At 37.5% G+C, this 23,751-nt stretch overlaps 2 protein-coding genes across 2 annotated transcripts in view; one reads left to right on the forward strand and one right to left on the reverse strand.

Moving 5' to 3' along the window:
• The first annotated feature begins 407 nt into the window (after positions 1-407).
• Positions 408-5,223, forward strand: gadd45gip1 (GADD45G interacting protein 1). Its single transcript, XM_015395632.1, has 2 exons — positions 408-834; positions 4,615-5,223. The coding sequence occupies exons 1-2, from the start codon at positions 434-436 to the stop codon at positions 4,895-4,897; spliced, it is 684 nt and encodes a 227-aa protein (XP_015251118.1). The 5' UTR covers positions 408-433; the 3' UTR covers positions 4,898-5,223.
• A 3,408-nt stretch (positions 5,224-8,631) lies between these two features.
• LOC107098146 (tetratricopeptide repeat protein 39A-like) overlaps positions 8,632-23,751 on the reverse strand; it is a 34,514-nt gene continuing 19,394 nt past the window's right edge. Inside the window, exons 11-18 of the mRNA XM_015395631.1 lie at positions 21,467-21,526; positions 21,117-21,278; positions 20,940-21,031; positions 15,434-15,554; positions 15,241-15,352; positions 15,039-15,153; positions 11,110-11,226; positions 8,632-9,400 (exon numbers count right to left, since the gene is read on the reverse strand). Of these exons, the coding sequence (XP_015251117.1) occupies positions 9,298-9,400; positions 11,110-11,226; positions 15,039-15,153; positions 15,241-15,352; positions 15,434-15,554; positions 20,940-21,031; positions 21,117-21,278; positions 21,467-21,526 (882 nt within the window). The 3' untranslated portion in view covers positions 8,632-9,297. The remainder of the gene's footprint in view (positions 9,401-11,109; positions 11,227-15,038; positions 15,154-15,240; positions 15,353-15,433; positions 15,555-20,939; positions 21,032-21,116; positions 21,279-21,466; positions 21,527-23,751) is intronic.

Raw genomic sequence — 23,751 nt, forward strand, 5'->3', positions numbered from 1 at the left:
AACATCCTACTTATTAGAAACGTTTCTGTCATTTCCGGCGCTGCTTTTTATTAAATGATAAACATTAATCTCTCCTCCTGTTTTTTATTTCATGTTTTTCTGTTCCTGAATCAAAAGATGCTGGGCCCCTCCTGGCCCCCTGGTACATTTGGTCTAGAACCACCACTGGCCTGAATACACTAGCAGAAATAAAAAACAGGAGGAGAGATTAATGTTTATCATTTAATAAAAAGCAGCGCCGGAAATGACAGAAACGTTTCTAATAAGTAGGATGTTGTAGTTAGATATTTTTTCCTAATGTGATAGAAGGTTTTTTTTTTTCTTCTTCACTAAGAAGAAAGAAGTCGTTTGCGCAGTTCTGATCCAGTCCAGCAGGCGGCGACACAACAGCATAAACTGAATACAACCGCCTGGAGAGAGAAGAAGAGCAAACATGGCGGCCTCCATGCTGGTGCAGAGGGCAGCAGCGTTATGTGGGACTTTTAAAGGCATTTCTCTGTCCAAAGCAGTTCTTCCAGTGGCCTGTCATCATGGCGTTATGCTACAGACTAGATGTTATAACCCCAAACCGCTGAAGCTCAACCTGCGGGACCCCTACATCCCCGACAAGGAGAACGAAAAGACCCCTGAGTGGCAGAAGACGGCTCGCTATGACAGGAAGCTGTTCGGCCGCTACGGTTCAGCCTCCGGCATCGAACCCGCGTCTCTGTGGCCTTCAGAGAAGGAGCTGCAGGAAAAGATAGAGGAGGAGAAGGAGTGGAACCCTCCTTTAGAGGTGATGCTGAAGAACATAGAGGCCAAGGAGAAGGAGGAAGCAGAGAGGAGGCGCGCAAAGTGAGTCAATCTGTCCTCATGTTGCTATTTAAAATGGGAGTATAGCTAGAATATACGACCAGGGCCAGGCTAGAGATGTTTTTCCTTTATTTCGAAAATAAAATGTCGTAATATTATGAGAATAAAGTCGTAATATTATGAGAATACAGTTGTAATATTAAGAGAATAAAGTTGTAACATTACGAGAATAAAGTTGTAATATTAGGAGAATAACGTCGTAAAATTGCGAGAATAAAGTCGCAACATTACGAGAATAAAATGTCGTAATATTAAGAGAATAAAGTCTTAATATTATGAGAATAAAGTTTTAATAGTATGAGAATAAAGTCGTTACGTGAAAAGAGTTACAACAATATTCAAAATTAAGAGAATAAAGTCATAAAATTAGAAGAACAAAGTCGTAACATTACGAGAATAAATTTCTAATATTATGAAAATAAAGTCGTAAAATTGCGAGAATAAAGTCGCAACATTACAAGAATAAAGTAATAAAATCACGAGAATAAAGTCATAATAGTACGAGAATAAAGTCGTACACTTACAAGAATAAAGTCGTTATATTACGAGAAAAAAGTCACAACCAGAATAGTTATAAAATTACGAGAATAAAGTCCTAAAATTACGAGAATTCTTACAAGAAGCACTTTCTTCCCTAAAATTAGAAATGTTGAGCATCATGTGAAGTTATACTTTGGCTCTGGTTTGACAAATAAGATCACCAGATCAAATTGGGCAGTAGGTCAAAGTTGCTGATTGGTGGAGCTGATCGGCCGTCATCTGCTGGTCGGAGCTCCAAGCTTTCTTTCTGAAACGGGTTGTTGTATGATGACTTCAGTCTCGTAATATTGCAACTTTATTCTCGTAATGTTAACACTTTATTCTCAAAATAAAAAAATCTCTAAACTTATTATTAACTTATTATTAACATGATATTCTTATCATGTAATGCAGATAATTATGCAGTTTCTGTAAGAACAGATTCACTATTTTGGACCTTATAGGAAGACATGCTGGATCTTTCTTAATGTTGATTAACCACCAACCTGACTGTTTCATTGTTTATCGGAGACAATTTAGATTCTGCTAACCTGTTCATACTAAAGTAAAGAGCTCCCACAGCATGATCCTGCCACCACCATACATCACTGGGTTGATTATTCCAGTTCAGCTTCATTAATCACAAAGTGCCAATCATTTGTAGTCCAGTATTAAAACATTCCAGTCTAGCATGCAAAACTAAACAAAATAATGAGTTTCTTTAACTAGAACACAGAGGTACCAGAAATAATAAAGGACATGATAAATAAGGTCTATTCTTATAATGTGGACATATTCAGCAGCGTATTTAAGGAGTACACAGTCAGCTAAGACAGATGAGGTTAGATTGATAGATGGTGTTCTTCATTCCTCAGTAAACATTATTTTATTGCATTATTTTATGTTCATAAAGAGCATCAAAGACATTTGACAGTTTAAGAGGAACTGTGTTATCGTTGAAAGAAAAGCCACTAGGGGGCAGCAAAGATGGAAGGAGGGGCTCCGGTCAGCCAACCCCAAAGTGCAACTTTATGGCAAAAAAGTGAAACCATTTTTCAGAGGAAAATTATTACAGAGTTTTTTTCTTGATTTTAGTAAAGTTAAGAATCTGATGAATTAATATTTGCTGTTTGCTTCAGTAATGAACCCAAAGCGGGAAGCAGCAATCCCCTTTGCTTTTTTAACGTAAGCCGTTTCCTGAATTAAGTTCAATATTGATCTGTCTCACTTATATTGCATGTTTTCTTTTTTTTAATTGTGGCCAGACGTGGGCTTTAAGTCACATCATAAAGAGACACTAGTTAAACAGGAAGTTGTCGATTAATGACGTTTCCTCTACAACTGGCAAAAAAAACAAAAAACAGAAACACACAACAATGCACACATACTCACACTAGGACAGTTAGGAGACGACAGTTAACACAACAGTCATGTACTTGGACTGTGGGAGGAAGCAGGGGTACCCGGAGAGAACTCATGCATGCACAGGGAGAACATGCAGAAAGATCTTCAGCCGGGAATTCAACCCAGAACCTTCTTGCTGCAAGGCAACACTGCTGCAAACAGCACCGCTGTACAGCCCTGCTTGACATTTCTTCCTGTTAAAAAGGAGTTTTTCCTCTATACTGTATCTGCATGCATTCTCATTGAAAGGGATTGCTGCAGAGTCAACGACACAATGCAAGGAAATATCTACTGTCACCACATGCCTATCCAGGAAGAGAGAATCCTGCAAAGCCAATGACTTCGTTTCAATTAGCTGCTTCTCATTAAATAAAAAATGATGCTGGTTGAATCGCCTGTAAAATGCATTAAGATAAAATGTGTTGTTAATTGATGCCATATAAACAAACTGAAGTTATGACGGCAATGAATTAGTGGAAAGTGGGCATATAAAAGAAATATTATTTTGACCACAGAAGAAAAATGCACTGATTAATAGAAGTTAGTTTGTGAATTAAAAAAACAAAAAAAACTCTGTAGTTATTAACCTCTCCAAACCCACCGCATCGCCAGCGACCCGTTTCAAAATGAATGCACATGAAAATTACACAAAATGTTTACGAATATAGACATGTTAGACACCGTTGGAAAGCTTAGATTCTCCACAATTAGCCACCTAGTTCATTTTATGGACACAGATATAGTAGCATGTCAAAATGTAAACATGACTAAGCAGCCACAGCTACATACCTTTGACGGCATCCAGAAGCCGTTTTATAAATCCAATCTTCAATTGTTTATACTCCATTTGTCCACAGATTAAAAGTAATCCAGCATATTTGTAATAAAAACATTCCATTATGAGAAAATCACCACTTAACATCCGGTTTTTGGTGTCAGAAAAGTTGACTGGTCATAGCTATTGCTTAGCATCTTGCTAATATTTACTTCCTAATACTTATTTCCTCTGTTGTTAGCCCGCGATGTTATGTACGGTTCTTTACATCATTTTCTTACCTACAACACAATAGTGTCCTTATCTTAGTATGATGCGATTTGAGTCTGGGACATTCGCTGAAGTCTCATAAGCGCTCCTTGCCTGTCAGCCAGTGACGCACCGAGTGGAGCGATATTATGCCTCACAGGCATAATATCAGTGAATATAACAAAATGTAACAGAGTGGAAAATACTTGCTTCATTAATGTGTTGTGGCCATCAAAATGCTTCAGTCTTATTCTATGGGTCAAATAGTCGAGCAAAAATAATTTGGTACAATTTGGAGACCCTGGTGACACCAACGGTTCAAAGCCCAACAGCTCTGGAACTGCTGTAGCTAGAGATTTTGTGCATTTGTGGTTGACATGATGTAGAACAAATGTAATAAAATGAGACCTGCTCTTACCTCAGGCATTTCTTTATTACCGCTGTTCAAAAAAGAACTATTATGTTCGAGAATAAAAAAAAACACTTTCAGTCATGTTTGAACTGATGCAGCTTGGGCTGTGTTTTACTCACCCCATTTTTATATTCAGAAACTAAAACTTGTTAGCTTTCAAATGATGTATCACATGTAAATTTGGCTTACAGTTTCTAAGTTATTTCCTTTTCCATTTAGGAATGCAAAATAGGCGAGAATTACTTCAAAATGAGGTGGATGTTACACAAAGTTGTCATTCAGAGGAAAATCTAATGTAATTTAATCAGATTGTATCCTTGTTGTGATGGAAAATAGTAGAAAACTGTTCCTAAATTCCACTTTTACTGAGCAGCACCAACTGTTTTCTTTCTTTTCTCCACAGAGAAAGACTCATAGCGGCGAACATGTCCAAGATGCCCAAGATGATCGAAGACTGGCGGCGAGAAAAGCGCGAGACCAAACAGAAGCTGAAGGAGGAAAAGGCTCGAAAAGCGAAGCTGCTGGCCGAGGCGAGGGAGCGCTTCGGTTACAACGTGGACCCCCGCAGCCCCAAGTTCCTGGAGATGGTGGCAGAGATAGAGAAGGAGGAGAAGAAGAAGAGGAAACTGCTGAAGCGCAGGCTGAAGGAGGAGCAGGGAGCAGCTCCCCCTGCTGGCCAGTCATAGTCATGGACTCAGATATTGCTGAGCAACGCGGCGCCACGTTTCCACAGCAGATGTTAAAAAATTACAACATGCATATATGCAATAAACTTTAAACATTTGGTGCTGTTGCTCTAATTGTATTTATTGTTCTGCAAACTGGACTTTATGACCCTGAGGATCAGACAGTAGGAGTTCTATTAGCCGACATCAGGCTGAATTAAATAACTCAGACTTTTCCATTAACCCTGGAAAATAATTTTTTTCTTTGTTTTCAGATATTTTTACCATATTCTTCTTCTGACAGACGTTTGAATTAAATAAATACTTCAAAAACCAACTGTTTGTTTGAAATCCTTTTAAATGAAGAAAAAGACACAAGGTAACTCATCTGATATCATCCTGAACTTCACTCCCAATTACTAGAAAATAATCAGAAAGCTAAAACTTTGAATAAAATAAACCCAAATAAGAAAAATGGGAAGCAAATTTATACTGAAAGTCTTTGCTAAGTTTTAAAGTAAAAAATGCATTAAAGTTAAAGTAGTTTGAAACCTTCAGAGTATTTTCTGCTGATTTAGTGGGATAGATTAAAGCAATGTTGCTGTTAAGTGGAAGGAAAATATTTGGTTTTCAATTTGTAAACAGTTAGAAAATTGATGCATGAGTCATACTTGATAGAAACAATGTTCATTGTAATAAGAGCTGCAGGTGTTTGGGGAAGATCTCTCAGCTTTGCTGATCTACAGACTGGATTTGTTCCATTTTCTCCACAAAGTAACTCCCCCTGAGATTGGGTCGAAATTCATGGAAACTAATTTTCTACTGTTGCCTCTGATTCTTACAAAAACTGATCTAAAAATACTTTTAAAAGAAGGCTTACATTTAGTCTAGTTTCCCTTCAACTTACCAGGTAAAACCGATCATCTCCCCACAGAATGAATATGTTTACTCCAATTAATTAGATATTATGCACTTAAAATAATTTAGTTTTTTTCTTATTTTGAACACAAATTATTTTATTCTATTGGGAAAGTTCTTGTACCCCAGCTAACGGTTAAGGTTAAATAATTATTTAAAGGAAAAAAAAGAATTTTTTTGCAGGGTTCAGATGTGGGCTTTGACTAGGCCACTGCTTATCATGAACAAGCTTTGATCCAAACTAACCGGTAGTTTGCATCAGTGGCTCTGGTGCTGCTGGATGAGCCTGTCAGTTTATAAGCCAGTCAGTTTCTTTTTTTTTTTTTTTTTAATAAGTGTATTCTCTTGTTTTGGGCAGATAAGGGAGACAAGATAATTTATGTTTAAAATTAAAACCAACATCTCATTTTAAATGCATAATTTACATTGCAAAAACGATCTAAAACTAACTAAAGAAAAAATCCTAAATTAGGTGCATTTACCCTTAATTTGGGCAGTTAAATAAGATAATTTGCCTTTGGAATGATAATTTTTATTCCTAAAATAAGGTAATTAGATAATATGCACTTGAAATAATACAATGCATTTGTTTTTTCTTATTTTAAATGTAAATTGTCTTGTTCCATTGGCAAAGTGTCTCACTTCCCTCCTCAATTCAAGAAAAAATGCACTAATTTCAGAAAAAAAATGACTCATTTAGTTTCGATATTTCCACTGTTTATCGTGTTCATTCCATTGGCAGATCATCTCGTTTACCTGCTCAAATTAGAGTAAATACACTTATTTTTAGAAAGTTGCAGTTTTCCTGGTGAAGAAACTAGGATTCTTCAGTACAGAATGATTCTTTCAGTCCCATGTGACTGGTGTGTTTGGAACGACATGTTTCTCATCAGATTAGAAAACCTTGGTCCACATCTTTGCTAAATACAAGCAGGAGTTTGCAGGACCGATTTTGAATCTTTCTACTTAAAGTCAAAATTTCCTGAGCTCATGATGTGTAACTGTCCTGCCAACTGATTTTCTCACCTCATGGGTCTCCTATCAGATTCTACTTTTTGCCTGTTAGGTTGGTAGTTGTGCGATTTTTTAAAAACATTTCCAGAACTTTCTCCCTTACCGTTCCACTGTGTTTGTTGGTTCTCCTGTATGGAATTAACTTTGTTCCATTATTGTTGAAAGCAAGAATTATTTTTAAAAATTAAAATATCAAAAAATTTTAATCAAGAAGTAACACTGAATTTTTTTTTATTAAAAAAAAGGGAGTCACCTTGCTGTTTTCTCAGATTGTTTTATTTTTAATTTTTTTCAGATATGTATTTTATAAAAAAAAAAAAAAACATTTAACAGATTTGTTATTTACATTTTTTTCAGACTTATTTTTCTAGGTTAAATTTTATGAATTCTTTTCAAAGTGCATTTTTATTTTTTTCTTTACCTCAGGGGGCGGGCATTCCTCTGGAGTGAGAAGCAAAGACACATTTGTATTGGTCTGCATGCAACTATATATTATAGATCAATGTGAGCCTCAAGTGCGAGCGTTTTTAATCGGACTTAGAGTTAAGATAATTTGATCTGTAAAATTCAATTAGAAAAGAATGTGATTGGTGAAAATGTATCTGAAAAACAAAACTGTAACAAAAAAAAGAGGAAAATATAAAATCTGTAAAACAATTTCTTAAAATATATATCTTTTTTTACGGAGTATTTTTGCCAGACTACAGATTTTTTTCTTCTTCTATTTCAAGAATAAAGTCGTACAATTACGAGAAACAAGTTGTATGTTATGACAGCTCTTACAAGAAGCACTTTCTTCCCTAAAATGAGAAATGTTGAGCATCATGTGAAGTTATACTTTGGCTCTGGTTTGACAAAATAAGGAAATCTTTTAGCAGCAGCATTGGGCAGTAAGGTCAAAGTGGACTCAGGTTGCTGATTGGTGGAGCTGGTCGGCCGTCATCTGCTGGTCAGAGCTCAAAGCTTTCTTTTTGTAACTGTTGTATGAGGACTTCATTCTCGTAATATTATGACTTTATTCTCGTAATGTTGTGTCGATTCAGTTTAGTATTTTAATTACACTTTTCCTTTTTTTTATTTCTTTTTTTTTATTGCAGTTTTAGATTTTCAGATTCAAATCCCTTCTGTCAGTTGCTGTTTTTTTTTTGTTTCAAACTCTTTTTTCCTGTTTCAGGATTACATTTTTTTTACACTTTCAAATCAGTTTTTTTCACATTCAGATTTGAACCCCAATCTGATGGAAGTGGGAGGGGGAAATGTGATTGACAGTTTGCAGCAGCGCTGAGGAGACGTCGGTTTCCATGTTGCATTCATGGACTGTGGGAACTCCAAAAACCATGTGAACACATTCTCTGCACCATTCATTTACCTTTTTGACAGAATCCTGTAAAAAATATTGTGTTAAAAACTGTTACACTGTAACTGCCACTAATCATTTCATAATGCGTGAATATATGTAAAAACCAGCCATTGTTTATACCAAAAAACTTTCCCATGACAGCAAAGTAAATTCTGTGTTTGTTTCTAGAAAGATGGCGTCTGTGGATTTATACATTATCTGTCAGAGTGGATCATTATATGACAGTTCCAGTGTAAATGTCTTTAATTCTCGTATATTTTATATTTCTGTAAAAAGAATTTGAATTTTGAAAACACAAAACATGCAAATTTAAACAGCAAAGTTTCTCTCTATTTTTGAATAAATTGTTAATAAACCCCTTATTTCTGGGTTATATATTTTTTTCAAATTTCAATTCACAAAATGTGTTTTTGAAAATTCCTATTTGTAAAACATGTTTGCTTGCAAAAATAAAGGAACAAAATTCACTCCATACTCATGGTGCTGTTTTATTCTGTAACAAACTTCTGCAATTTTCACAAAACTCCAGGATTAAGTTCCACACATGGACTCTGCTAACCAATTAGCTGCTGTGGATTTTATTGAAGGCTATCAGAATAAAGGGGGCGCTGATGCACAAAAGTTGCACATGTATGAAAACATTTGCTCTGAGTTGGGTTAAAACCCCATTGCCCACAATGCATCACAGCCTGGATTCTTTATGCTTTGGCAGGAGAATAAAACCTTTTACCAGATTCCTTTTATTAAAGAGACTGACGGTACAGGATGATCGCCCTCGACCACAAAGAAAGTAGAATAAAGTACAACCATAGATTTAAATCAATCTCACATTATGTTTGATTTTCCTACATTAAGTTGATTAGTGAAGATTCATTGTTAATGTAAACCATAAAACATCTATAAATATAATAATGTGTATAAACATCAGGTGTGTTTTCACCTGTGTAAGGTAGTTAACAGTCCCTCAGCTGCGCTGCTTTCTGAGGAGCGTTCCTCTCTGTCAGGACGGCACAGCGATGGCACAAACAATACCTCCAAGAATGGAGCCTGAGTAGCATTTAAACGTCAGGTTTACTGTAGATACACACAAGTTCAAAGTGTCCATAGTGAGGAGAGCAGAAATGTTCTGTTACTGGCTGTCCTCTTCTCCAGGGTCCGCTTTCAGTTTGGCCAGAGCAGCGTGGACCCGGAACAGTGTGCGGGACTCCATCGAGTAATCCTTGTAGTTGTGCCTGCAGATCAGAAGAAGAGCAGAAGTCATTCTATAAAGAAGGCGTTTCTGCTTCGCTTTCTAATGGATGCTTCTGAAAACCTGCATCCAAACTGCTAACTGGAACAAATTGATGTTATTTACATCTAACTCGTCTTTATCTCTGCAGCCTGCTCTGAGTTTAAGGAGGCCAGATAGGATCCAGAGTTTCTCTAGAGCAGTTGTTGTTGGGCCCCTGTTTGGTTAATTTGTTGTTTTTTATACCTCCCTTAGTTACCTCAGCCTGCCCAAAAACTGTTGAACAGATAAAAGTCATCAGAAGTAAATTATTTTAATTAGTAATTATTATTATACGTTGCAATGGAAACAAACTACAGTCTCATTATAATCAGAATAAGACTACTTTTAAAGATTCTTTTAAGTTTAACTGCTTATTTTACAGTTTAACAGCTATCTAGGTTTTTTTTTTTAACTACATCTCAAAATGGGTAATTTTATTTTTACCAATTACTTTCTACCAGGCCCCCCTAGGGGAAGCAACCCTCACTTTGGGAATTTTGCCTCTGATGATCACAGCAGATGTTAGAAAGTTTACATGAAATTAAGCTTTAAATGTTTTTTCAGACTTTTCTACCAAGTTTATCTTCCTTAAATCCTAATTTTTACCGTCTGAGATTTTTAAAGCAGTGCTGCAAAGGGACTTTGACTTTTTCCTTTTGACCCAAAAAAGTAGAAAATTTTTTTATTATATTATTTAAAAGTGAATTATTTATATCATTGATGCAAACAGGAAAAATATTTTGGTAATGCAGATTAGAAAAAAAGGAAAAAATGTAATACAGACATTAAACTAAAAGTTTTTCAATTGTGTTTTTCAGATCACATTCTCTTCACACTGGCTTTCCTTTGGATTGAGGAGTGAAGATGCATTTCTATTAGTTTGCAAGGATGTTAGAAACAATATTTGAATTGAAAAAAAAAATTAAAATATATTTTTTCAAAACAGACAATTTAAATAAAAAAATATAAAAGAAATATGAAAGAAAAAAGTATAAGATCATCAGAATTTTGGTCAGAGTTTCATTACTAGTTGGCTTTTTTTTTCTTTAAATTTCTATTAACAAAAACTCAAAAATAATGGAACAAAAATGACTTCATAGTTTCTCAGCTCTACCTCAATTTAAAAGTAAACAATCTGAAGTTGGAAGAATAGACACAAAGGTTCCGAGGCTAAGGTAATAAAAACTACAATCCATCATGGAAGTCATGCTTTGGAAGTTATTAATGCTTGAAGTAATAAACTGACAAACCAAGCAGACATTTGCCGCTTTAAAGTATCGGAAGATCATTTCCTGGTTTTAGAACATCGTAAATTTGAGTTAAGTTTATTTTTTTTATTTAAATAGAGGCTCCTAATGATGTAGTAAATATATTAGGTAAATACCCTGTTTCATTGTTTATACATAGAAAATACTGAAAATTATATTTTGATTTTAACATTGCCAATTACGACCCTAAATCCTTCAGTGGACGGTCATCAGATGTCTTCTACCTCTTTAGATTTTTTATGTCCTTTATGATTGTAAATCTACACCAAAGCATCCTTAATGTTCACTAAGATCTAAAATTAACAATTAGTATAACTTTAATCATGGTATAGTTTAGTATATTTGAGTAATACTATTTAAACATCAGTTTCCATGGTTACCATACTGTGAGTATCTCACTTACTTTACTTTGTGGAGTATTTTAATAGCTGCGTCTCTCCTGCCCTGATCGATGTAAAGCAGGCTGAGCTCCACCAGAGCGTTGGGCACCAGGTAGTGATCAAACTTGATCTTCTTTTCACTAGAAAAACACAGAAAGAGAGAAGTAGAGTCATTCTAATGAAAAAAGTCAATTAAACAGAGATTATAGAAGGCAGTGATTTCGACATCATCATATGTTTTATAGGAAGCGGCGTTGGTTTCTTTTTGCAGGTTTTCTGTCTCTCTAAAAAAATTCAGACGAGTGGAACCTCTAAATCTGATCACAGTAGAAACAGTAAATTTAATCAAACTCATTGTTTTTTTTATGAGTGATAGACTAATATGGTTTGTGGCAAACATGGTGGTGGCAGTATCATGGTGAGGGGATGCTTTGCTTAGGGGGGGGATAGTTTCAGGCAGCTGTAACCACAGGGTGGGGAGGGGCTAAACTTTGGTGGCGGAGGGGTTCAAACGTGGTGATTATATAGAAATGATTTGAACAGGTTAATAAGGTGATCTGCCAATGGAAGGAGGATTATTAGCCTTAAATAGGATAATTAAATATTATGTACTTGAAAGGTGATAATTGAGTTGTTGTTCTCTTATTTTAAAGCACATAATGTTGTTCCATTGGGTGAGTTACATGCCCAACTCCACTACTTCCTGAACTTTAGCCAGCTCCTATGTTTCCTGTCTTTAATTACTGGAAAAACGGATCAATCCAGCTGTATGTGACCTCAGTAACAATGACAAAAAAAAACACCTGAAACAATCAGTCGGTCCAGTAATGAAAGAAAGGAGACAAAAGAGCTACTGCAGTTCAGGAAGTAGAGGAGTTGGGCATATAGCCCACTATAAGGAAAAAAACTATTATTTAAAGAAAAATTAACTTACAATACTTTCTGTTTACATTTTAAAGCAACTGCATGTTTATGAGCAATTGACTGATTCTATCCGGTTTCAAAAAGACTTGAGAAAAATGTTAGCAAAAGTGGCGTATTTATCTGGTGAATAGGTAAGACTCTGCAGAACCGATCTGTGTAGCCTCTTGAGGCTTTACTTTTCATTGTTTTGTATTGTTAAGTACCCTGCAGTTGGTTTTTGTTCCGTTTAAAATTACTCGGAGTGTTACAAATACCCCATTTACACTACCCTTGAAAAACCGATCTATGCCGAGACCGGTCCGAGCTCGGATCAGTTAACCAGGCCAACCTCGGTTCTGACGACCGTTTACACATCACGCTATCTCGGTTCCTCGACTCCTCGCCTCCTAGTGACAATCTGCAGTATTACTGCCAGTATTGAAGGAGGAAATCAAGCAGTTGGTGGCGGTAATGCACCAAAAATTGTTTGCCAACCGCTATAAAACACAAGAAGAAGAGGATGAAGGAGGAGGAAATCAAGCAAATCGAAATAGCGGCGCCCGTCACATTCAGATTATTATTGTTCTTGATTATTATTGCTGTAGTTCGGTGTTTGCGGAGGGTCGCACCACGCTGTTTTGAAGCCATTATTTAAAATATTGCGTGGAAAATATTTCAATTGTTGTTTATAGTTGTTGTTCTTATTCTTCTGTTTTGTGTTGGTTGGCAAGCAACGTCCGCAGGGGCATTACCACCAACTACTGGAATGGAGTGTGAATCGGGATGTGCAGCCAGACGGAGATGACGCGTTCTGCTCATGCGCTCTTGTTATCAGAGAACCGAGCCGGGGAAAAACCGAGCCGAGCCCACCTCTGGAACTGGTCTGCAGTTAGCTCGGTTTGGTTGTGTCTATCTCGGTTCAGTTCAGTTTGCTTTCCATTTACACACGATAAGTTATCTCAGTTACTGAGCTTGGACCGGTCTCGGCACGGTTTTTCAAGGGTAGTGTAAATAGGGTAAAAAAAGTGGTCCAGAAATTCCTTCCTGTCCTGAATAGAGTTCTTTCTGTTGCCCCTGCTAAAGGTGAAGGATAGAAGCTAAAATCAGGTGGTAGGATCACATGATGGCGGCTGTTCTGTCAGATTAGCATACCCCATCAGACCAGCATACACATAGTCAATACGTGTGCGGAAGACGTCTGATTTGCATACATCACTATGCCATATACGTCACAATATGACACTATAGTGAAAGGAAGTCTACTAGGCTACTTTATTTATGCGTGATATGATAAAGAAACAGTTGTAGTTGAAGGTAAATACACAAACTTACCAGAAAAGCATACTGAAAATCAAGTAGGCTAGTTTATTTATGCATGATGTAATAAACAAAAAGTTTAAGTCTGAAGTAAACAGAATTTAAAGTTAAAATGCTTAAAATACAGACAGCCTCACTTTCTGTTTGCTATTTCACAGAACGCCACTTCCTGACGCAGCAGCTAACCTGTCAGATTGTCATACAACGGTTAAAGCCGGGAATACACTGCGATTTTTTTCAATGGTTGCACGCAGCTACAGCTCACACTGTACGACGAAACCCTGCGGTGAGTGTGAGTTCACAGCTCACGATGTATGTGTAGCACGATGCTCTGATGCAATCTACCCGCTCTCACTGTACGTCTAAAAACCACGTGGGACTCTGCTCCGCAGTGAGACGGCGCTACTCAGACTCATCTATGTGGAAGCCAAACCAGTAGAAGAGGAATATGAAGCTCACTAGAGTGAAACGCGCTGCCTTGGCAATTTGTGCAATTTTGTGCTGAAAGCCCTAAAAAGAAAAGGCAAGGACGTATTTACACAAAGACATTGGTGAGCAAACGTTGCTACTACGATCTGTCAATTTTTCAGAAAGAACTCCATTTCACTCGCACCCCTGCCATGCTTCTGTGTTTTCCTCTGAGAGAAAGAAGAAGAAGAACGATCCTTGTTTGCACACCGAGCGATCTGCTCACAACAGTCGGGTTCGACCTCACGATTCCTGATTTGGAGGCGGTCCTGAGAGGCTGATCGCCCCTCGTTACCCCCTGTACACTACACGACACACGATCAGACTGAAAGTCGGGCTCATTGGAAAATTCTTGCACAACAGGAAAGAAAAAAATTGCACAGTATAAGCCCGGCTTAAGTGTATGCTGATCTTGACAGGCTGATCTGCAAATGTAACAGAAGCCTGCGTATTACTATGGGAATACTGGTCTGACAGAACGACGCCATGACGACATTCGCAGGGAAGAAAGGAAAGGTGAGTTTTCATTTTAATCTGGCTTATTTCTTTACTAAGGATATGATTGTCTCCCTCTAGTGGTCTGGAGGACCTATTTTATCCGTAGCTAGTTTTCAGCTTTTCATAACATGCTGTTGTTTTGTTTACTTCCAGTATTTCTAATTGCAAAAGTTTAGTGTGTTTAGTGTTTTAGCATGATTTGTGTTTGCAGCATAGATCTATGTTTGCACTTTGCCATTTTCTGTTTACTGCAACTCTTTTGTTTACTCTTTTGCAGCTACTTTTCCATTGCATGTCTTGAATTTTTATGCTGGTGTGCTTGGGTTTCCTGTATGTTTTGTATTTGATGCACATGCATGCATTTGCAGTGCATTTGCAACCCTCAGCCACTGTACCTCACACAAAGATATAACACTTCTGATTTTCATTAGAGAAACTTTGTTTTTCAACATATCAGCCAAATACATTTAAGTTTTCGTTTGTAGCTTAAAAGACAGTAAAACCAATCATTGGGTAGAAACTCTTTTGCAAGGCACTGTTGATTTTAAAGTATGATGTTCCATGTTGGAAGGTATCACCATTCTTACATTTGCCTTGCAAATATTTACAGTTTGGAAGTTAAGAATGTTTGCAGTTGCTAAGCAAGCGACACATCCTCCTGCAGGTTGACATTTCTCTGAAGGTTGCTTTTCTTATCGAAGAAGCTGCAGAGATTTCAAAGAAAGCAGGTCCTGTTCTTAGAGTAAGTGTAGGAAATGTGCCCCACCTTGAGCACACTTTGCTGAAGCATTCCTCAGCAGCCTGCAGGATCCCCTGGTTCTTAAAGCACAAACCCTTCAACATGTGGATCAGACAGCGGTCGTCCATCTTATATTCATTTTCTGCAAAATAAAAAGCGGATGGTGTGTACTGATAAACAGAAGCGTCTTCTGCATGTGGCATTTATAGTGAGGGACAAGCTGCAATACCAGGAGATTCCAGCAGAGTGCGCTCTGCCTCCACCAACGTCTGCATCATGCCTTCAGTCAGCTCTGGTCGCTTGCTGATCATGCTGAAGCCGTTCCACATGTACATCATCTCCTGCAATGGTTCATGTTTCACTGTGAGCCAGATGTGAACCAACATGTGTTTCTGTGATCCTTTCAAAGCTGTGAGACTCACCAACACAGGAACCGGCAGCCTCACCGGGTTGGAAACCTTGTAGCGTCTGGCTTTACGAATCGCAAACTTCTCTGTTGGAGGAGACTTTCCTGCGATCTTCTGTTTGAGGCTCGGTACTTGTCTACAGGAAAAAGGAGGAAGAGGGAAACAAACCATGAAATAATGATTAAAAAAGTAACTTTCCAAATCCCAACAACTTTTCTACATTTTAGCACATTATAACGTCATAATGCAAGTTTTTTATAAGGACATACACTGTAAAATCGGATTTACAGTTTGAGTAAAACATTCTGTATTTTTCCTGAATTCAAGCAGGATAAATAGATGTTTCCCCTACAAAAATCAATATTTTTCCTTTAAAATAGGATTAAATAGAAATTATGGACTAAAAATAAAAGTATTTTATTTTTATTTTAAGCATAAAAATACATACATTTCATTTTTTGCAGTGTTGACCAACGGTCTGGCGTATAGCACTGTAAATTAATCGGTTCTTGTCAAAATAGCAATCTTAGATTTAGATTCTCCATTTTAAGCGTCCACCTTTACACTATCAAATCAGTTTAATAAATCTTGCAAAGTATTTTGCTGAATGGACACCCTAACATGTGATTCCCATCTTCAACTTTTGATCACATGTGGAAATCGGGATTACATATTTCTCACATGTGCACCACATATCACATTTTTCCGTTTTTTTGTTTTTTTTTTCAAATTTTTTTGAATATCACTAGATAGTGCTCTGTGAGATTACCCTTTTACATTTCTAAAAAGTCTAAGTATTTGTTTTTATGTATTTTTATACAATTGTATGTATTTTACTTAAAATCCTTTGATGTACTTTGAGTATACAGTAACAAAAATAATTAAAAAAAAGGAAATTATTAGATTGAAAAGTAAATACTGACACCAAGCTGCAATGTTAACCAGTTGTTCAGTTTTTATTTTTAGATATTTTGTATCATTGAATCATCTTTAGCAAAAATGTATTGTTTGGAAGTTTTAACCTTCTGTTCCTGATTCTAAATAGTTTCAAATACAAAAAAAAAAAATAAATAATAAACCGATCTACTTTTGTCAAATATATTTATTTAGTATGCCTTCATTTAAAGCTGCTAGTTTCTGTTAGTGTGGAGTCATGCCCTACAAAACTTAATGCTCACTTTCAATTTTTTTTGAATGTGAAATCTGATTTTTTGGCGTTTCCGTTCACATTTTCAAATATATGCGACTTGTATGTGATCTCCTGTGTGAACTGCATTCATACAACGCAAGTGTCCCACATGCGCAATAGAGGACGCAATGACGTCACAAGCAAGCATGCTCTGTGTTTACAGAAGTAAACATGGATGGTAGCGCTGGAGCGCATCTAGTGATCGTTCCCAAGCTTAAAAGAATCTGCTCTCCGCATTATCGTCCTCCATTGTTGTAGTTTTTCTTGCCGATTCTGCGTAGTGACCTTTGTCAAGTATTAATGGCGTTCTGGTTGGATGAATGCAACCTGGCTGTTGTGAAAATCCGGTCTGTGTTGTTCAGACGGTCATGAAAAGATCAGATCCAGGTCCCATATGGGTGAAAAAAACAACAATCAGATTTGGGTCACTTCAGGCTGCTGTGTGAACGTAGCCAAAAAGAGGTTCATATGTGACCAAATATGCCGGCCAGGCTGTTGCTTTAAGCCACTGAGGTGATGCAGCGGGTTATCATTGAGGAGCTGATTGTCATCTTATCAGATGAATTAAAGTCGGAGCCATGGACGTTCATTATGTAAGTGACCCATTTATTTTGTCCACATCTTATCTTGTCAACTCAAAGAAAAACATATTTGCACAAGCTTACACCTGATGACAGCATCTTACTTCCTGGTGGAACACCTGCCTCCAAAATAAAGGCTCCTTACATGGATACTGCTGATTACCCATTGATTGACCTAAAAACTAATTCATTTATCACCTGTTTCTACACAACCTGTAAAACTGAACCGCATGTGAAACACAGGACATAAATATAGCATTCAATTTATGATTCACATGGTAAAGTTCCTGTATACATGTGGAAATAGAGAGTTTAATGATAGTTTCACATGTGAATCTGATGCGTTTCTGTGTGATTCTAATTTGAAGAGCCTGTCATTTCCATTTGAGGCACACTTGTGAAAAACATAAGAATCACATGCTAAAACGAGAATCACATTTTCATATGTGATTCACATTTGAGACATGTACTAAAAAAACTTACGATTTACATGCGATATAAATGTCTTTAGATGTGATTCCCATTTGAAGCAGAGGTGATCACATGAAAACATTTATTACATTTGATTTGAAATCCACATGTAAACATGTGCTTTAACATGTGATTCCCATGAGTTGCACATGTTAATTTCACGTGTAATTTTCACTGAATTCATGGGTTTTTCTGTAAAGACAGATAATGTTGCATCATGGACTAAACCTTCCACCCTCTGCACCAGACTGTAGAGGAGCTGAGCTACTCCCTTAGTCAAAGACTTTAACACCCTGTTTGTAAAAAGGAGCACTGCAGCAGGTCATTCATCCCTGCTACTATCAGACCTAACAATGCAAAACAACAACGGCAATAACTTGTGCAATATGTAATGTGCAATTTAGCAATTGATACCCTTTGCAACAACCAGTTTCTTTACATCCGACACCGAGTGCAATAACTATATATATCTTAATATAAATCTATATAAATACCCATGCAATAACCCTGTATTATGATCCTACTATAAAAACAAACAAAAACTGTCATATGTGGACACACTGTATATATCCCATGCACCCTTTTCTTCCTTTGGCACATTCTTCTGCTTTGACCATTTGAGTTAATGTAACGAGTAAATTTCTTCACTGTGAGATCAATAAAGTCAATCAAGTTTTTGAGAACCATTTTGTTTTCCTGTGGTTTTTACACCCCTGTTTTTTTGTTTGTTTATTTTGCAGCCTGGATGCCGGTTGGTCCTTTAAAACAGTGTTTCCCATCCTTTTTTGACTAACCCTAACCATAATGAGATTACCCCTCTCAGTCAAAGGTATTGATGATTTTCCAAAAGTAGAACCTACAATAACTAATTATAAAATAAAAAGTATTTTACTTAATATTTTAATTTGAGCATCTAATTATTGGTCAATTTATTCTTTCCATCTCAAATAAAAAACATCATAAACATGTTGCCTGTAAGTTAGTATGGAATCGAAATATATACAAAATAAAATTATATTATAAACCTGTATTGATAAAACTGGAGCTCCTCTGAGTAACTCCCTTAAAGTCACATTTAAACTTGATGAATTCGGAACAAAATACAGAACAAAAGGCTCAGACCAGGCCTGGATTGGTAATCTGTGATACCGGGCATGTGTCCAGTGGGCCGGTCCTAGTTTCAGTGTGCGAGGGCCGACCCAATCATACCAGCCCCAACACTTATTCTCCAGCCAAAGCTCCTACCTGTGACAGTGAATAACTCAAGGAGCTAAAGTAGTAATACAATGTTCACTGCCTAAATGATGCATGCAGTATATATACTGTAGGCCTTCCTTGTCATGCACATCCTTATGACGGTTGGCATGGTGTAATTTTCTATTTCTTCAAACTGTAAAATCCCTGCAACAAACTGAATTATAATTATAAAACTAAAATGCTTTCTCTAAACCAAACTACGATGTTCCTCTTATATTTGGTGAATTTATGTTTGAATATTTAGCAAAATATATGTTGTATTGCACGATGAAGGCTAACGTTTCCCGTCTTACATGCATTGTTGCCAGGTTGGGAGTTTTCCCAATATGGGAGGTTAGGATGACCATCTAAGGGTAAAAAAAGTTTTTCTTTAGATTTATGGTCTAAGAGATCAACAGACTTTGGTTGAAAATTGGGTAAGATTTCGTATATCCAGGCGGTTTATGAACATTTTGGGGCTGGAAAAGGTGAGTCAGTGACATCTGGCAACCCTGCTGATGTGATGAATGTGGACGTTACGCAGCAGCAGTCACTGTTGCGTCCGTGTTAATAACCAAGGCAGTAAAACCTCATTATAGAAGTCATGGTGATGGTTGTCGTGTGATGCTTGAAGATAGATCGGTTAATCCACAAAGTGTATTCGAACTCAAACATATAAGAAAAACTTATTTTTGGTGGATAAAAGCTTGCATAATTTTTCAATTGAGTCATCAGAAAGGTCTCAGCCCCATGTTATTTGACTGCCTAAGAAATAAAATATTTTACCCTTTACATGCACTCATAAACCACCAGGGGTAAGAGTAATAACAATTAATTATTGAACTTTATTGATCTCACATTGAAGAAATGTATCTCTGCATTTAACCCATCCCCTTGGGGAGCAGTGGGCTGCCATTGTGCGGAGGACGGGGAGCAGCATGGGGTTAAGGGTCTTTCTCAGAGAGCCAGAGTGGCAGTCTGTGGGAGCGGGTTTCTAACTCACAACCTCCGTATTCCAAGCTCTAGGCCATAACCACTATGCCGCCACTCCCTATCCCCAGGAGGGCATCACTGCTTTAAAGGAATAGTACACCCAAAACATGATTAGCCTTCATTTTCTACTCACCCCCATGCTGAACAACACTCTGGAGTACTTTTTTGATATCTCAAATGCATCTGGAGATCTGGAAGGCTTCTTGCTGTCTGCTGACATTCAAATAATGGAGGTCTATGGCCCAAGGCAGAAAGGTCCATAAAAGTCCACAAAAAACGTGGACTTTTATGGACAAAAAACGTGTCAATATTCCTCCATACTGCTCGTCCAATGTATTCCAAGTGTCCTGAGTGGGTAGCATCCAGAATTTACTCGAAACGAAGTCATTTAGAATGTTTTTAGAGCATAAACAGTAGTGAATAGGATTTCCTAAAAGCGCGTTCACGAGTCTACGGAAACCGCGGCAGACCAAACCAGATGAAAGTGCGCATTCAGCGCCTGCTCTTGATAATGGAAGCGTAGAAGAAGAAATGTGCTGTTTACCTGTGCAAAGAAAGAAACAACGAAAGAAAAATGTCTGAGGACTTCAGTGTTGAGGAAGAGCATGAGTTCTTTGCTGAGCTGAATGCGCACTTTCGTCTGGTTTGGTCTGCCGCGGTTTCCGTAGACTCGTGAACGCGCTTTTAGGAAATCCTATACACTACTGTTTATGCTCTAAAAACATTCTAAATGACTTCGTTTCGAGTAAATTATGGACGCTACCCACTCAGGACACTTGGAATACATTGGACGAGCAGTATGGAGGAATATTGACACGTTTTTGTGGACTTTTATGGACCTTTCTGCCTCGGGCACCATAGACCTCCATTATTTGTATGTCAGCAGACAGCAAGAAGCCTCCCAGATCTCCAGATGCATTTGAGATATCAAAAAAGTACTCCAGAGTGTTGTTCAGCATGGGGGTGAGTAGAAAATGAAGGCTAATCATGTTTTGGGTGTACTATTCCTTTAAGGACGGAACACAAACCAAGGAGGCAGAAACATGTTTACCTAAAAAGCTGCACCTCATCCTCTCCAAAAGGCCGGGCCTCCTCCTTTGGCAGCATGCTTAGGTAAGCTGCCTTCATGTACACATACATGGCCTAATGTGGAAACACACAGGAAAAAAAAAAACATTTTATATCCAAAGCCTGGGAATAAAGACACTTTCTGTGCAGAGGTGTCCACCTTGGACCAGCGGCTCTCCTGGCTGAGCAGGTCTGCGTAGAAATACGCCATCTTCCACGCACGCTTGAAGGTGAAGCACCACATCAGCTCCCAGTAGCACATGTGGTGGAACTGCTTCCACGTCTGCTGGGCTTTGCAGCCATCCTCAAACAGCGCCACCGCCTGGCAGCAAAGTAAAACCATACAGCAAAGATAAATATAAACAGTAACAAAGCATTCAAAGTGTATCCATCAAACATTCCCATCAGGAGCCTTTATGTATCATTTAACGGCAAATATTGATATCAGTGAGAACGGGGCTGCTTTAACGTATCATATGTTCAGGTAATAGAATATGAAACAGGTCAAACCTCATCAATGTTTCCTTTAATCTCTTCTGTCCTGCCAGCGAAAAAAAGGAATATTGCACCCTGCAAAAAAAAAAAAAAGAAACACTGATGAAGCTTCTGCCACCAGCTTGTTTAACTGTCAAAGATCTCATCAGTCTTCCGGCAATCATTCTAGGCCATGTTTGACCAAGACATTTTCATTTTTTTTTTCAGTTTACTCAGTGGGGATGGGCTGGCATGTGGGGAAAAGGTGGAGTGGGAAACACGGCCGTGTAAATTTACAGGAATGTGAGTCACGCAGAGTCACAGAACAGAAAGAGAGAGATGGAACCCTGCAAAAAAATCTCCATCTTAACAAGTCTTACAATCATCTAATCAAAAAGAATTTTTGATCTTAGTATCATGATTAATATTCTCTAAACAATAAGTCTTACCAAATGCAATTGGCTTCCTGCACTGGCAGATTATTGCACTTGTTTTGAGTAGAATATTGTCAAAAGAAGATTAATAATCAACCAGAATCTGATAGCAAATGTAATTTACATTTAAGATAAAAAATGTCATGTTACTTCAAGAGCATAATATATAATTATTTTATAATGTTAAAAATACTAATTGCATTGAAAAATGATCTTATTTACCTGCTAAAATTCTGGATAAAGACACCTTTTTAGAAGTTTTGCATATTATTGAGTAATTATGACTTTTTTTGATTTAAAGGTGGAGAGTCAAGTTTACTTATTGAGGTCAAATTTTCTTGTCATTTGCATTGATCAATAAAGTTGATATTTTATGCCCAATTAATGAGCCACAGCTTCTTTATAACTTCTGATTTGGACACAATAAAGTTGGGTAATCTCTTTTATTATTAGCTCCAACTATTTATAAACAAATAGATTGCATCCTTGCATATTAAATCCTTTAGTGTTCTTGTTCAGTCCAGACCTAAAGCAGCCTTGTTTTCTATTTGTTACAGATTGCTTTCCTCTTGTGTTATATTGGTGACCTGTAAAAAAGGCCTGCATGTGAAGATTGTTGCTCCCATTGATGAGAAATGACTGAAGAAGAGCACAGAGACCTTGGAATGTAAAATAAACTATCATGGAAGTATTTGCCTGCTGCTTTTCCTGCATGTTTGCACTTGTTTTATAGCAGCAAAACAGTTGTGAGTTGGAAGAGCAGGTCCCTCAACATTCTTTTCTAATTTTGGAAAAGTGTCAATTAATGCTACAAGCCAGATAAACTGTTTGATGGGAAGCAGAAACAAAAGATCAGGAATGACTACAGCACAGCATTCACTGTCATTGGAGGGGTTAGGGTCAAGCATTAATGACTAATGGAAAGGGTTCCAACCTTTAAATTCCATCAGAAATTTGCTATTATTTTGATTTTTCCGACTCCTAGTTTGCCCAAAATTAGCAAAGAAGAATCCACAGCAGAGTGTTGCCGGCCACCCGTTTGTGCTGCTGCTATCAAAAAAAAGGCTTAAAGTTAATAAAAGCAATGAACAGTCAGCTAGCTGTGATACTGGTGATGAGATTATATCATGCAAAGGATTGCACACGACTGACATAAAAAAACAAAGCCAAACTCAGACTGAGAGCCTCGTCTTTGACCTGCTGCATTGGTGTTGTGCTGAAGAAGGTTCCACAAGGGAATTTGTTCCTCTAAATTTGTAGAGCACCTTCTGCAGGAAAATAGAAGCCTTTTTTTATACTTTCCTCCTTTTACCTTAAATCTTAACAGATGCTGCATTTCCAACATTCTTGATAGAGAGAATTTGAATCATTTAACATAGATCAGACTGACGGATAATTGTAAGCATAGCTTCATCTTTTTATTTCAGTAAATCTGTCAATCTGGAGAACGGACATGTCTGCTCTGATGCATGCTGGGTAAAGAGAGAGGGGCGAAAACAAATTCGAGGACTTTGCCCGTTCGTGGTCTGCTGTTCTTGTGAATTGGATCAGTACTCGGGCTGAGGCTGATGACGTTCCACAAGCGCATGAGAACGCACAAATACACGTATTGAGAAATGGCCAAAGAATCAAAATTGGAACCCAAATTCTTAAAATGTAAACAATCCCAATTACTAGGCTCTGCTACGGTGGCTTGTTAGGTCCAAAAGGAGTATGTTTCCTGGGTTAATTGGGGCCGGTTTCTTTTCTTGATGGGAATCATCTTTAAAAGTGGGACTCGGTCTGGTGGATTGGTGGATTCAGACCAGGGTTCACCTTAGCGTAGTCATACATGTACAAAAGGTGCAGCTCAGGTTAAAGCCGAACCAAACAAGGAAGGTTTGAAAA

This window comes from Cyprinodon variegatus, unplaced genomic scaffold, assembly GCF_000732505.1.
Source record: "Cyprinodon variegatus isolate N-32 unplaced genomic scaffold, C_variegatus-1.0 Scaffold751, whole genome shotgun sequence".
Classification (NCBI taxonomy): Eukaryota; Metazoa; Chordata; class Actinopteri; order Cyprinodontiformes; family Cyprinodontidae; genus Cyprinodon; species Cyprinodon variegatus.